This window comes from Humulus lupulus, chromosome 8 (assembly GCF_963169125.1).
Source record: "Humulus lupulus chromosome 8, drHumLupu1.1, whole genome shotgun sequence".
Lineage (NCBI taxonomy): Eukaryota > Viridiplantae > Streptophyta > Magnoliopsida > Rosales > Cannabaceae > Humulus > Humulus lupulus.
Genome location: NC_084800.1, coordinates 15,400,416 through 15,416,311, shown reverse-complemented (window position 1 = coordinate 15,416,311; position 15,896 = coordinate 15,400,416). Strand labels below are relative to the sequence as shown.

The following is a 15,896-nucleotide window of genomic DNA, read 5'->3' as shown; positions in this document are numbered from 1 at the left end:
TCTTTGGGCTTCGAAAAACAAAATATTGAAACTCTTTTTTGGTTTGCTGCATAAAGAAGCATCTAATCATCCCCAATGGCTAGCATCTGCAGCTTTCATTTCTGCATGCCATTTCCATCCAAAAACTCAAAGACAAAAACATATCTAGTGTGTGTGTGTGTGGCAGAGAGAGAGAGAGAGAGTGAGTGAGAGAGAATGTTGGTTGGGACGTTTGTCTTTGTCACATATTATTGTTCAATCAAAGCACAAACAGTAGCCCTCTCCAAAAGATAATTATTCCTTCTTCTATCTAGCCTTTGTCTTTTTTTGCCTTATGCTCACCGGCCCCCACATTCTCATATGATCTCTCTCTCCTTTTTCCGAAGCTAATTACCAAAGCCAAAAGCTAAAATGAGCTTTTGGGGACAAATACTGACAGTGCATTGCCCAACCCACCTTTTATTCCTCCAAGTGCTTCCTTCCATGTACTACTTTCAACATTCTTCTTGGACTCTTCTCCCAACCCTTTTGCTCCTTTACTAATGCTTTCCTCACTTAACTCTTTCTTAATAAGATTTGGCCTCCTGACCTTTTCCCTTTGGATTTTGCAGCTTAGTTGCCGATTCCCTTTCTTTCTTGTTTTCTTTTTTCTTTCCCAAAACACAATTATAATTTTGTTTATATAAAACCAAATCAGACAATCTTAACCGAACGAAAACTTCCTTATATATAATAAGTACATGCATGTAGAGCTTATAAAGCTAGCCGTATATTTCAAAAGCTCATTATAAGAGTTCTCGCCCAACAGCCAACTTAGTCTTGACGAGAGCTATAGATAGATAGAAGAGATTAAGTTTCATAATTTGCATAGTGATTATGGGGAGGGAAAGCCATGAATACCCCACTCAAGTGGTTCATTCCTCCATTGCTTTGCTTCAAGAGCGATTCAGAGAGCTGCAGAGAGTGAAAGAAATGAGGGAAGAAAAGGAGCTTCTCAGAATGCTTTCCGAACCTAAAAATAGTACTTACAAACAGTTCGATATGAAAAGTCTCACTCTCACATCTCAATCTCAGTACTACTACGAGCCAGCCAAGTTGTTTTTCCAACCTGATTTGGTGCCTCAGCAAACACCAACGCCCCAAGTATCTCTCTCGCTGTGGCCAACGTTTCAGAACAGCTTTGAGGAACAGTACCACTATGTTAGTAGCAGCTTTAATGAGAGTCCTCTGTTGATGAAAGCATGGCCCATGATAGTGAACTCGCCTTCTTTTCAACCTTCCATGAACAAATCCCAAGATTATGTTGATCATGAAGCTGATGTTGATACCTCTCTTCATCTGTAAAACAATATTATTTAGTTACGTATACTAGCTATATAATGCTTCGTTTATTATTCCTGGTAATGTAGTAGTGGTACCATATTATATTATCAATACATGAAACTAGATATCCTTGATTTTAAGTGTATCCCTTTTTGTTATATTACTAACCAAGACTTCAGATCAAATGCATATTCTTGAAATATATGTTTAAACCAGATCTGATGCATGTCATACTCAAAATCAAATTCATATTCTTCGTGCGCCATTATAACCTATTCATGATTCAATCACACCATTTTAGAGTCATAAGCATATAAAGCAAATCAATCTGTTTTTTTATTTTATTTTAATTTCTTAGACATAATAAATTGTGTTACGTAGTCATATAAACATATAATTATGAACTCAACGAAACACATGAGATAAATGATAGGATATTACTTGAAGTGCTGAGGTGTCATGTGGTTGAAGGTCTTGAAATCCTGACTTCATGAGGAAAAGTCAGAAATAGCAACAGCAGTCTTTGTACTGTACTTGCAATGAGACTAGGAAAAATGCATGCACGCATGAATGAATGATTCAAGCCATTCTTCACTTTCTTGAAGAAATTATTTGTGAAGAAGGTTATACTTATATACACATATGCTGAAGCAAATTTCAATATCTTGGGTTTAACTAATTTGCACTAACGAAATGTAACATGCACACATGTGGGTACATCCATGTTTGCCACAAAATTTATTCTTTCAAGAAATTTAGAGCCTTAATTACATTTGACTTTCCCAACATTTAAAGTTTCGATTACAATTAATTGACTTTTTCTTGTTCATTATCTTAAATTCATGGATTCTTTCCTTTATTTGGTCGGGTTCCTGCTTTGCTGTATAAATAAGTTCCATTGTTTGTACCGGCCTTAGTACGTCTGATTAATGCATAGTATAGTTTCACGTGGGCACAGAATAGAATAAAAAGGGAAGAGATCAAGAGTCCTTTCACCTTGCCTCCTCTGTTTTCTTTCCAACCATGGCACAACGGAGGAACTCTAATAACCACATTAATTATCTTTTTTCAACGAGTTTTTAGATCCCAATAATATGTACTTTATATTCCAAATCATGAATTAATACATGTATATGAAAACATTGGTTAACATAATTTAAAAAAAAAAAAAAAAGAGGTATTTAAATTTGGCATCTTAGAGAAAGTGCCAAAAATGAGTCAAAAATTTGCCTTAGGATTGAAGTAACGTATAAAAATTAGCTGGTGCCTCATCTTTTAATAATAAAGTTGGAAGCTTGTCCTTGAATTTTGCTTCACAACAAATACAAAGCTAGCTAATTGTCGGTGGTGAACTGTGAATTTGGAGAGAGTTGATTGAAACTCTCTGAAGAAAACAATGTCATCCGCTTTGCTAAGGGTTCTACTACTAGCTCTGCTCATTTTCACACTATCCCCTCAAAGATCAGGTAAACTCATCATGACCCAAGATAGTTCAATGCCTATATTATGGTTCTGCATAACGATCTGGTCAAATAGGACCATATAAAATGTTTAGAAAATTGCTTACTTTGACACTCATATAATTGCACTATTGTACATTCTTCGTGCGAAATCTTTGTTTGGGTGATGAAAATGAAAGATGGGCAGCCGGGGATGGAGTTGGAGGAATGGTGCATAGCAGATCCCCAGACCCCAGATGATGAGTTGCAGAAGGCCATTGATTGGGCTTGCAACCAGGGTGGTGCCGATTGCAGTAAGATACAAGCAAACCAACCATGCCACTTACCCAATACTGTGAAGGATCATGCATCTTATGTCTTCAACGACTACTATCAGAAGTTTAAGCACAAAAGAGGAACTTGTTACTTCAGGGCTGCCGCCATGGTTACTTCTCTTGATCCAAGTAAGTTTCCAGTTAACATGAAAATCATTTTAGTAGTAGTCATGAACTTTAATTTTTCTAGAGTATATTTTTAATCAGTAAGTCACGACAAATTCACAGTTAATCAACCTATCCAATAAAATTAATTTAGTGCAAATAGTATCCATCCCCTGTGATCCATAGTGCCTAAAAAATCAGGTTACAATCCTAAAAATTTCATTACAAGGTATCTAGGAAACTATAGCCGGAACGATATATTGCAACCAAATATGTTTTTATTCTTAATGACGATTCCAAGTGGTTGATTTAATTTTATTGGATATCAAATCAATTTGAGATTGGAAAAAATTGTAAGATTTTTGTTTTGTGGCAGGTCATGATTCTTGCAAGTTTGACTATGTTCCTTAACAAAGCTGAGGATGGCTGTGAATCGTAGAACTATAAACAAAATTTATACTCTTGGTGTTCTTTTCTGCTAATTTTGGAGTGAAATTTTCTGTTTTAATGATTGTCGCCTATGATTTTTTTTAAGTGCTGAAAATCAACTTTCATTTGGGCTAAAGGGCCCAATTTTTACTCCTTTTTCATGATGGGCCTTAATAATCAAGCCCTGCGAAGTTCTGTATTCAATTCTGATAATAGGCCCAACATCGCTTCTATCACAAATCACAATTTCATTCGATTTACACCATTTCATAATTTTATCTCACGTCCCTAGTCATGGATTATAATTATTATTTTAAAGCCATTTAAAGATATATATTTAAAGAAATATTCTACATAAATTTTTAAGAGTAATTGATGAAAATGACATATTTTTTTAAGTTATTTTGCATTATGACCTAGCTTTGATAATTTTTTGTGAAATAGTCTCTGTCTAAAATTTTGACCAGTTGTCTCAAAAATTTTGACCAGCTATTTGAAGTATCAGAGGTTATTTAGCAAAAAAAAATTATCAAAACTAGGCCAGAGTGCAAAATGACTTCAAAAAATAGGTCATTTTGCCAAATGACCATTTTTTAAAGATAACTAGATACAACTAACATGCAATGTATATTTCCTTAGTTTTATTTAAAAAATTTATCAATGATTTTTATTAAATTTGTATCATTGTAATATAAATTTCAAATAAATAAACAATATTATATATAAAAGAATGACATAAACATATTAAATGAACAATTAAACAAAAATATTGTTTATAATTTTTAAAATATATATATAATATGATAACATTTTTAAACATAAATGATATTTTTTTTTAATAAAAATTAAGAATATATATTATATATTATTATTATTTATATTAATAATAATATTTGAATTTATATTATTATAATTAGTAAAAAACTAGAATTATATAATATTATCACAATAATATTTTATAATATTTAAATTTATATTAATATAATTATTAAATATCTAGTTATTATATATTATTATAATGATGATATTTTATAAAATTTGAATTTATATTGATATAATTATTAAATATGTAATTTTATATTAAATATTAATATAATAATTGAATTTATATTAATATATAATTAATAAATATCTATTTTTAGTTAGTGTCATAGGTATATTCCGTTAAATATAACAAAATAAATCGTTAAAATTAAGAATTTTTCGTTGTCTAGACATTTTTTATATAGAAAATATATTTACTATATTACATTTAAGTCTCTAACTTTACAAAAAATAATATGCGAAACTATTAATCTAATTAGGATTAATTGCGGCGAAGTCACTCAAATTTCATAGTTTGTTATACTTAAACACCAAAATTTCCTTTTTACAGCAAAATTATCTAAACAATCAAATCAGAACATCGTTACTACTCGCTCCTAAGAGCATCTCCAATGGAGTGCTATAAAAGTGGTATATACACATTTTTTAGCTAATCTTTATAAAATTGAACTCCAATGGTGGTTTAAAATACGTGTCAAATTTGGCCCACAATAAATATCACTTTTTTAATTACTTATTTGCCACTCATTAATAATACAAATTTTTAATTTTTCTTTTAATAAAAAAATAATTGTTTTTTTATATTTTCATAAAACATTAATAACTATTTTGACTTTTTTTAGCTAGTTTGCACCTTGTGCATTTGAGTACAAATGCAAAAAGTAGACCAAATATATCATTGACACATATTTTGAGTCCAATTTGGTACAAATTATACACCATACATTGGAGATGGTCTAATGGTGCTAAATTTTCATTGGAGTTAATTGCAGCTGAACTACCAAAACTTCATAGTTTGTTATGCTTAAATGCCAAAACTTTTTTTTTACGCTAAAATTACCCAAACAGTTAAAAATTTAATATAAATTGATTTTAAATTATGAAAAAAATAACTAAAATTATATAAAATTAACTTAAATTAATTCTAAAATTAAAAAATAATTTTATTTAATAAGAAAATATTTTCATCAAAAGATTTAAAGCAAAAATAATAACTAAAAAACTTTTAACTAGAAAAAATAATTAAAAATTATTTTTTAATTTTAAATAGACTTAAATTAACTGAAAAATTACTAGGAAAGAAATGAAATGAAAAAAATTGAAACGAATTAAATAAAAACTAACTATAAGAAAAGAAAAATAAAACTTTAAGAAAAAATAAAAAGAAAAGAAATAACAGTCACATATGTATTATTATAATTTTTATAAAATCGAGTCATGCCCATGTCCAGTCTATACGATATCATATTTAGGGGTGAGCACGGTGTGGTTTGGGCGGTTTGAAGACTTTTTAATACACCACGCCACAAGTGCGGTTTAGTAACTAGAACACACCATGCGGTGTGATTTGGTTGCACCAAACCGACCAAACCAAACCATTTTTTGCGGTGTGGTTTGGGCGGTTTTCCACGGTTTGTGTTAAAAAATATGTCATAACAAAATTTAAATTTAAAAAAAAATACTTAATCCTTAGTTCATAACAAATCCTTAATAAGTTCTAAACAACATCACAAGTTATCAATTAAGTTAAGTGAAACACAAAAAAAATATACAAGTCTCCCATTTTTCAAAAAAAATATACAAGTCTCCCATATTGGGTAACTTTAAAAAATGGTATATATGTAAAGTTTATTTATTTTTTAATATATTTGTATGTATGCGGTGCGGTGCGGTGCAAACCAAAATTTTACACCGCCAAACCGCGCACTGCACCGTACCGCACAGTTTAGCTCAAATACAAACCATACCGAACCATTACACTTTTGACACCGCGGTTTGCGGTGTAGTATGGTGCGGTGCGGTCGGTCACCGCGGTTTGTCGGTTTAGATGCTCACCCCTAATCATATTTATAAAAAGTGGTTGATAATTTTTTTAATATATTAACATTTTTTTATACTTTTTTCTATTTTAAATTATTTTATCTATTGATTTTTGTTTTGTTTTATTTTTTTTTTATTAAAAATAGTTTTACTTAATAATTTAAGAATTAATATAGGTTATTTTTTAATGTATTTTTCATGATTTATATTAATTTTTTAACTATTTAAGTAGTTTTGTCATATAAAAAAATTAGAATTTAAGTATAACAAACTATAAAGTTTAGATAGTTTAGCCCCAATTAATCTCAATAAAAAACATTGCCAGGGGTGGATAGGAACAACGCACTGTTTTGACTAATTATGTAGTTTTGGAATAAAATAAAAGTTTAAGTATGTAAGTGTAATAAACTATAAAATTTAATTAGTTTAACTACAATTAACCCGTCTATTTATAAGAATATAATTTTTTTAATTCATTATTAATTGATTTGAGATAAATATATATATATATATTTTTTTTTGATGAAGAGATAAATCTATATAGTTCTTATCAAGCATGATAATTTTAGCAAATATATTTGATCTAAATCAATCAAAATAGTAAACTCATAATAATTAATAAATGAATCACTTGATATTCACATATTTTAACCTTTTTTTTTTATATTAGTTGAAATATGCCAATATTTTTTTACCTTAAAAATAATTTATATTTAATTTTATTGTTGCGCGTAAATGATCTCTCAAATTATAATATTTTAATATTGTTTTTTAAAGGAATATTTGAATATTGTTTTTGTACAAAAAATATTTTAACATTGTACAGTAGTAAGAAAATTATGACATATTATATATCTATCTTTTCTAATCCTTGTTGTTTTGTCCATTTTTGTCAGATAATTATTATAAGAAAACCTAATAGTTACAATTTTGTAACCTCTTAGGTTATAGTTTCTCATTGGTAGTAACCTACTATGTTATAATTTCTCATTAGTAGTCAAAAGATCAAATGATTAAATATTTGTACTATATATTACAACTAACATGATTTTCCCCCTATTTTGTAGTCATACAATTATACAATTATAACAAAATATAATCCACAACAGTAACTAATATATTAATGTTTTCCACTTTGTTGGCAAAAACATTGTTAAAATAATAATAATAAAAAATATCGTTTTTGTCTTTAAATTTCGATTTTTGAAAATTAAAGTCAGTATTTATTATTATTAATATCAGAAAAATTAAGAGAGAAAAGTAAAGAGAATGTTAAAATGAGTGTTTGGAAGGAGAGAAAAATTAGTGGGAAAAAAAATGAACGAGAAAAAAAATGGTAATGGGTGGGACCGTCTAAAATCTATTTTTTTTTAAAATAGGGAAATTAGGAAAGAAAAAAATATCTTGACAGTTACCAAATTACCTTTATAAACGATTATCAAAATTAAAATTATATAAATAAAATAGTAATTTTCATAACACAAAATTTTCTTTCCTGTATAATTTCTTCTCTCCATATTTTTTTTCCATCTCTCCTAACTTCCTTCCTCTCTACCAAACATAATTGCTAGTTGGGGCATTTTGAGACGGGGACTAAGGATATTTTTTGGTTCTTATATATCTAATTTGGGGAGTAATGAAATGATTAGTAACTTATTGATAGCTTTCCATTTGTATTCAATCATAAAGTGATAATACTTTGCCACGTTACTGAAGTTAATATTAAATATGGTGCTAACAAAGATTATATAGATATGTATATACTATATATATATATATATATGCTAAGTTTGTAAGAGAAAAAAAATAAAAACTCCATCCTTTTCGCTAAAATCTCCTCATTATCTTCGTCTCTATTTTTAATGATGGAAGGAAGTGGTTGATTTGCTAGTTTGAGTCATTATTTTATTGGTGAATGGTTATTGGCACTTTTTCTATTTGCCCAATATTAAAAACAAGAACTTGATGAGGCTAAAGAATCTTATCATTTTTGACAAGTTGGGATTTTTCATTACTAAGACCTTCGCTTTTAAACCGCTACTCTTTATTTTTTTCAAAGTAAACCGCTACTCCTTGATCTATGGGCTTGGACACTCTACACTCTGCACTCACTCTCATTCTTCTTCAATCTTCTTCATCAACTTGTATTGAAAGGATCATAATTGATGAGCATGGTGGTCTCTGCTAAGACCACTAAGAGAGACAGAACGAGATACGGCCATGACTACATCTCAAACATATCTATCTTTGGAAGTATTTACACCAATAGAGAAACAAAAAGAGATTAAAGCTCTTTTTTATTAATTATATATAATATAGAACATATGCATTCATTAGAAGATGGAGAGCACTTTAATGCTTTCGCATTTAATGATTTAAAACATTTCCTTTACCATTCGGCTCCTATTCAAAGATCGAAACTTTAGTGAGTGGCCTAAGATGCAAATGTGACCACTGATATTGACCTATCTCTCTCCCACTCTCTCTATACAACCTCATATCCTCACAATCAAATCCACTACCTTTAATACTGTCTGTCATGGTGACCATATATAATCTATATCCTTATAAGCTGTGTCAAAATATATTACACGCCTCCCAACTCATTTAGATTTAATACATGAGCAACATTCATATTTACGCTCCCTTTATCAATTACTACTCATAAGGGAAGATTAATACTGCCACTGCCTAGCTCGATATCATCAACTCCACACCACATTCATGGTATATATATATATATATATCTTTATATATTACAAATTTGGTTTAGTTAGCTTTGAAGTGTAAATAGATTAAAAAAGTAATAAAGTTATTTAAATAAGGTAAATAAATTAAAAATAAAAATAATAAATAAGTCATAATAATTTTTAATCACATATTTTAAAATTTTATATTAAAATATTTAAATTACTCTTACGATTATGTTTTAAAAAACTATAACAAAAAAATATTTCTGTGTTTAAATTTATTTGTTTCTTTTTTTTGCTAATTATTTATTTTGTCTCTTAATATATTTTATTTATCCAAACATACATGTAATAATGACATAAGACATAAATATACATATTTCTTATTTTCTCTTTTAGTTTTTTAATGAGAATTTACTTATTTTAATTGTTCTAGTCATTAATTGAATAATATATATTTATATATAAATTTTTGTTTGCTTTAAATATTTTTTATTAAATAATTAAAATTTTATAAAATAAAATTTTTAAATTCATACTCTTAATTTAGAATTTCTTAATATTTTATTATATTCAATATTTTTTTCTAAAAAAAAATTAGAAAAAAATTATTTAAATTTAAAATTACCTTATATAATATATAAATCAAAACATAAAAAATACTAAAATTTAAATTATTATGAATACTAAATTTAAAAATATTGAACAACATCAAATAATTTACTTTAAAATTAGAATGCATCATATTTTTATATGTAAAAAGTGTGTATCTAACGGATTCTTGGTTAAACGATATTTTTAAATAAAAATTATGATATTATTTATTTCTTTTAGGAAAAATATCATTTTGGCCTCTGTGTTTTTTCCAAATACGTGATCAATCACTGTGTTTTGTTAAATGACAATTCAGACCATGTGTTTTACAAAATAGAACAAAATAGTACCATAAACCTGATACCCAAGTATGGATCATATTTTGGCAGAGCGAAGCCAAATACTCTCTATTTATTATTTATAAATATTTTATTTGTATGTACAACTTTAATTTAGTATATTTTTTTATTCCATTTCAACGATTTCTATAATTAATATTTCTATACTTAATATAATGTATTATAAATATAATGTATTATAATACATAATGCATATTTATTACATATATAAATATAAATTTTGAATTTGCAAAATTTTACAGCCCGGATCACCAGCTAAGGCCCCTAAATGACCGCTCAGTGATAAAGGAGGTAGGGGTGCAGAGACAGCCAGGAGGTTTGCCTAGAAGCAGCCACCCTTGAAAGAGTGCGTAATAGCTCAATGATCGAGCGCTCTTGCGCCGAAGATGAACGGGGCTAAGCGATCTGCCGAAGCTGTGGGATGTAAAAATGCATCGGTAGGGGAGCGTTCCGCCTAGAGGGAAGCACCCGCGCGAGCAGTGGTAAACGAAGCGGAAGCGAGAATGTCGGCTTGAGTAACGCAAACATTGGTGAGAATCCAATGCCCCGAAAACCTAAGGGTTCCTCTGCAAGGTTCATCCACGGAGGGTGAGTCCACGAACAATTCATCCAATAAAAAGGGTTTCCATTTTTTTAAATGAACGATTTGAAGACCTATTGATTCTAACAACTGATGGCAGAGTTGATCATTCGGACCTTTCAATTCATAGATGTGGATTTCGGACCTATGAATGGGGATATTCCCAAAACTCACAAAGAAAAAAGGAAGTGAGTTAGACAAAAAGAGAAGAAACTTGGACAAAAAGAAAGGAAGTGACTTAGACAAATCTTTTTTGTCGATAACCTCAGACCAATCAATCGAATATTGATTACGTAATCGATCGAACACTACTTGAAAATGAAAACGGCTATTCTGCTCAGAAATGAAATGTTCAAAATGTTCCTGTAAATTCTTGCTCCCATTAGACCATTTGTATCTATATGCATTAGGATCCCGATTCATGGATCTCTCGGTTCGAGAAATAAAAATAAGAGGATTGAACCATTTCTTCTGACTCTTTTTCAAATTTGAGAAATGTTGGTTGATCATATATTTCATTATAGTTCTATGATTCAAAGTATCGTTTCCTATTTGATCCCTTTGAATTACATATTCGAAGTTGCGATCGGATCTATTCATTAAAAAGAATCGATTCAATACATTTCTTATGTACCCATAGGTGCTATATTGGATTTGAATCAGATTTCGAATCAATCTATATTGATTGACTGCCTCCATTATGTTGTTGCTAGCAAATACCATTATTTTTTGTTTTGGATCTTCCAAATCATTCCCGCAGGAGGTCCGGACCCATTTTTTTCTGATCCTTCGATAAAAAGATTCATTTTCTTCATAAAAAATAGGAGGTAGAACCAATAAATATTTCTTTTTCGATTCATCCCTGGAGTTGAATACCTCATTCAAGAATTGTTTTTGATCCAATCTGTAGGAATCAATAGAAAAGACAAATCCCTTGGGAGGTATCGGGAAGGAATTGGAATGGAATAATATCAATTTATACAGATATAGAAGAAAAGGTTCTCTATTGATTCAAACGTTGTACCTACGGGATAGGGATAGAGAAAGAGGAAAGATCAATTCTCGGGTCGTTAGTAATGCGATGGGTTTAGAGAAGTGGAGAAAGTGATCGGATAGCTAAGAATAAAAAATTATATTTGAAATTTTTTTGACCAAAATTTGGTATAAGGTACTATTTTGATCCATTTTATAAAACACGGAGTCCAAATTGTCATTTAACAAAATACAATAACCGATTGCGTATTTGAAAAAAATTCAGGGTCTAAACTTGTATTTTCCCTTTTTTTTAAGACTATAGACAATAATTTAGCTTAATTTTTTATATTGTTTATGTCATTTTTTTATAATACATGACATTGTTTATTCATTTAAAATTTAAATGATAATTAAAAAATATAATATTTTTTAAATAAAACAAAATAAACGTAGACTTAGAGCTAGTACATATTTATATATGACTTAATAGCTCGATGATGTTGCTCTGTTTTACATAATTATTGTTAAGTGCCATAATAGCATTACTTGGTTTATCACCACTCATACATATGCATGAGCTAATATATTTCAGAAAGAAAAAAAAACACAAATGGGGCAAGAGGAGCAGAGTCACCATGCTTGTTGCTGACACAACAATGGCTTAGCTGAACTTGAGACAGATTACTTCTTGTCTAAATAATTTTGTGTTCATAGTCACTTCTTGAGATGTCCAAATGATTTTAATATTATGCTCTTGGCAGTTGGCACTTGTTCATTGCACTAAAATAGATGTGGTGTAGCATGCCAAACACTAAAAACTCACTCACCTACCGCTATAATGGCCCACCACAAAAAGCACAAAAGAAAGACAAAAACTTCAAATCTACCCACTTTAATCAATTTTTTATCAGAATTTTCTGTCTTTCTTATTTTTATTCTTTTAAAGCTTTCACATTGTTTAGAGTTAATCTTAAGATAATGTTCCCTAATGATCAGTTCTGTTTCGTCTAAGCTTCTTTGGGTCATCATGAATTCCACTACATTTATCAAGGACAAGAGATTTGTATTACCATTACCCTTATTACTTATTCAATGAAACAATTTAAGACCATCACCTTATCTGACTAAGGGGACCCTTTATTTTCTTGGGACAAGAAAACTTATTGCCTTACGTTTTCCCAAAAATTAATAAAAGGAAAATAAAACAGAACGAGAAAATCCTAAAGGCTCTTTCAGCCTAATTAACCTCGTTCTCTCTTTCTCTCTTTCTCAGTCTCAGTGGCACTTTAAATGCATAAGCTGAAGTGAGCAGAGGCAAGGCTTCCACCATTTAATACCTCTAAATTAATAGGTGAGGTGAATTTCTTTTGTACGAGTGTTTGAGCTTTCACGGCTTTGGCTTTGACCACTTGGCAAGCCCTGCAATTTTGCAGGCTGCCAGAGGAGACTAGCTCCATCACCAAATATTTGGGAATTCAAGGAAAAAAAAAATACAAATAAAGAGGCACTAGAAAGAAAGAGATAAATAAATAAGTTTATTTATTTTATTTTTGGTGTTGTTAAAGTAAAATAAATGGAGGGGTTAATGTAGAGACTCTGCCTATTTAAGTAGTTGGAAGTAAATGGTGGGGTTAATGTAGAGACAGAGTACTAGAGCAGAGCAGGGAGATAGAGAGAGAGAAAGAGAGAGGCGTTAGCTAATGTTTGTTTGTGAGTTCTGAGCCTTTAAGGGGTCCTGTTGTGTATTACAGCCTTTGTCTTCTTTCTTTCTTTTCTTGAAGGTTTGGTTATTAGGCAAGTATGAGCTACTTGGGTGTTGGTGTTAGTCCAGGGAACGTCCCAGTTTATCATAGTACAGACTCAAGAGTTATAGATCGAAGAGTAAGAATTGCAGAGTTGGTCTTGAGATGTGTCATATGTGCCCTAGGACTAGTTGCTTGTGTTCTTGTAGCGACTGATACCCAAGTCAAAGAAATCTTCTCAATCCAGAAGAAAGCTAAATATACAGACATGAAAGCTCTTGTGTATGACTTATATTCCTCTTTCTACTTATTCTTATGTAGTCCTAAGCTGTATCCCATGTTTTGTTCATTATTCTTTTTCTTTTCTATTTGGTCTGTTCTAACTGTTACTCTGCTGCTTTCTGTAGATTTGTGGTCATAGTCAATGCGGTAGTTTCTGCCTACTCGTTGGTACAAGCTTTGCGTTGTACTGTGAGCATGGTTAGAGGACATGTTCTGTTCAGCAAGCCTTTAGCTTGGATCATTTTCTCGGGTGACCAGGTACATAACATTACATCAAATTCATTCTTCCATTTGCTGCAAAATTCTTTTCTTTTTTTTTTTAATTTTACACGGATTCATGTTTTTTAATCCCTTTTATGTATATTTTTTTTCTTTATGCATGATCATTGTTGAAGTTTTTTCCTTATACTGAACACGGCTCCATTAGTAGTTTTTCATTTGCAGAGGGCATCTTAGGCAAAGAATATTGAAATTTTTAAAAAGACATACTTTGTTGTGCAGTTTCTAAGTTGTGGTTTGTTAAAGAGGTGGGAATATTTGTCGTCTCAAATTTCATTTTACAGCGTCTATTTTGTGGTTGATTTTAGAGATGAGGACATTTGTATCTTTTTCTTCTTTTTCTTTTTTCATTTTCATGCAATCTGGAGGATGGCCCCATCTCCATTTATATGTTCCTTGCATCTCTGCCAGAAAAAAGAAAAAAAAAAAATATGTGTGAAGCTTTAGAAGGATTTGTGTATAAAATCATGCGTATCTTTAGTATTTAAGGTTTAAAAATGTTGAAGGTAGAAATGTAAATAATCGATAGGCAAACCATAGCATTCCAATTGGGATTTCCATCTTAATCAAACCGTACTAGTCCTTCTTCAAACTCTATTTTTCCAATATAATGCAGCCAATTTAATCGTCAATTGTGGTTTTGCTAAGATATTTTTTCTGTGTATGTGAATTTGTCATTTCTTCATGCATAACAACAGTTTATATTATGTTGAATTGTTGTCTATACTCAGAAACTACCATGAGAAAAACATACATGCAGCAGCAGTCTGGTCAAACCATAGTGGCTTTGAATTATTTTGATACAGTTGTATTTTCCCTCATGTTGTTTGTTTGTGGACATCCACGATTTTTCATTGTTGTATGAAGTGACAAAAACATTCACAATATTTTGATTATAGGTTGTCTGTAAAAATTCCAGCAATAAAATTATCCTGTACTGAATTTTTCAAGTAATGGACCTCCTCTTCTTTTGTCTTCTACTTGGGGCCATGATTTCTATAGGGACCATTACCATATAATTTTATAGAACAGGGTCAGTACAATGAAAGGAGTTCATGAATGCACCAAGTGTCCTATGTTGGTCAGGACTGATGACTTGTCCTACATAATTCAGTATAATTTTTTTATTGGCCTGGCCTCCCTTGTTTAAACCTTCCTCTTTCCATCATTTACATAAACACATTTCTTTTCTCTTATTTTGATTCTCTCAAACAATTAAAATGGTGTTGTTTGCATAGGTGATGGCTTATGTGACAATGGCTGCAGTAGCAGCGGCCGCACAGTCGGCGGTGTTTGCCAAGCTGGGGCAGCCAGAGCTGCAGTGGATGAAGATATGCAGCATGTATGAGAAATTCTGCAACCAAGTGGGAGAAGGAATCGCCAGCGCTGTTTTGGTCAGCCTGAGTGCTGTGGTGATCTCTTGCATCTCTGCTTTCAATCTGTTCCGCTTGTATGGCGGTAACAAGGCAAAGAGTAGCACAACACGGTGATGAGTTTTAGATTACTTCATTACATGATGTCAATCTTGGCTGTGACATGTCCTCGTGCTTTTATGTAGTAGTGTTTAGTCTTCTTATGATTATACGATAACGATGACGATGTCATGGTTGTAAGTAACAGTAAGAATTGGTTTTGCGACACCAATTAATATAATAAAATAGGCTTTAGGGTGTTTGTGGTTGTCATGTAAATCAAGCGAGTTTTTGTGTTTTTTAAGTATTTATGATTGTCCCGGTTGAAAAATCTACGAGAGGAAAATTAAAATGTCCCAAATTTCACTTGCAAAATGTACTTGTGAATATGAGATTAATGGCAATGAGAAACTAATTAAGAACAACTCAAAGAAGGGAGACTTAAGTTTATAAGTATGTAAAAAAAAAGGAAAAAAATAACATTTTTTCCATTTTTTAACTTTACTTT

The 15,896-nt window shown here is 30.5% G+C and overlaps 3 protein-coding genes across 3 annotated transcripts; all 3 read left to right on the top strand.

Annotated features, from left to right (window-relative positions):
• The first annotated feature begins 591 nt into the window (after nt 1-591).
• On the top strand, nt 592-1,447 carry LOC133793505 (uncharacterized). Its single transcript, XM_062230841.1, has one exon. It carries the CDS (start codon nt 856-858, stop codon nt 1,321-1,323), a length of 468 nt encoding a protein of 155 aa, XP_062086825.1. The 5' UTR covers nt 592-855; the 3' UTR covers nt 1,324-1,447.
• A 1,119-nt stretch (nt 1,448-2,566) lies between these two features.
• On the top strand, nt 2,567-3,870 carry LOC133793504 (PLASMODESMATA CALLOSE-BINDING PROTEIN 5-like). Its single transcript, XM_062230839.1, has 3 exons — nt 2,567-2,768; nt 2,942-3,205; nt 3,558-3,870. The coding sequence occupies exons 1-3, from the start codon at nt 2,699-2,701 to the stop codon at nt 3,590-3,592; spliced, it is 369 nt and encodes a 122-aa protein (XP_062086823.1). The 5' UTR covers nt 2,567-2,698; the 3' UTR covers nt 3,593-3,870.
• A 9,136-nt stretch (nt 3,871-13,006) lies between these two features.
• Nucleotides 13,007-15,667, top strand: LOC133794758 (CASP-like protein 2B1). Its single transcript, XM_062232145.1, has 3 exons — nt 13,007-13,697; nt 13,823-13,955; nt 15,215-15,667. The coding sequence occupies exons 1-3, from the start codon at nt 13,474-13,476 to the stop codon at nt 15,464-15,466; spliced, it is 609 nt and encodes a 202-aa protein (XP_062088129.1). The 5' UTR covers nt 13,007-13,473; the 3' UTR covers nt 15,467-15,667.
• Nucleotides 15,668-15,896: the final 229 nt, after the last annotated feature.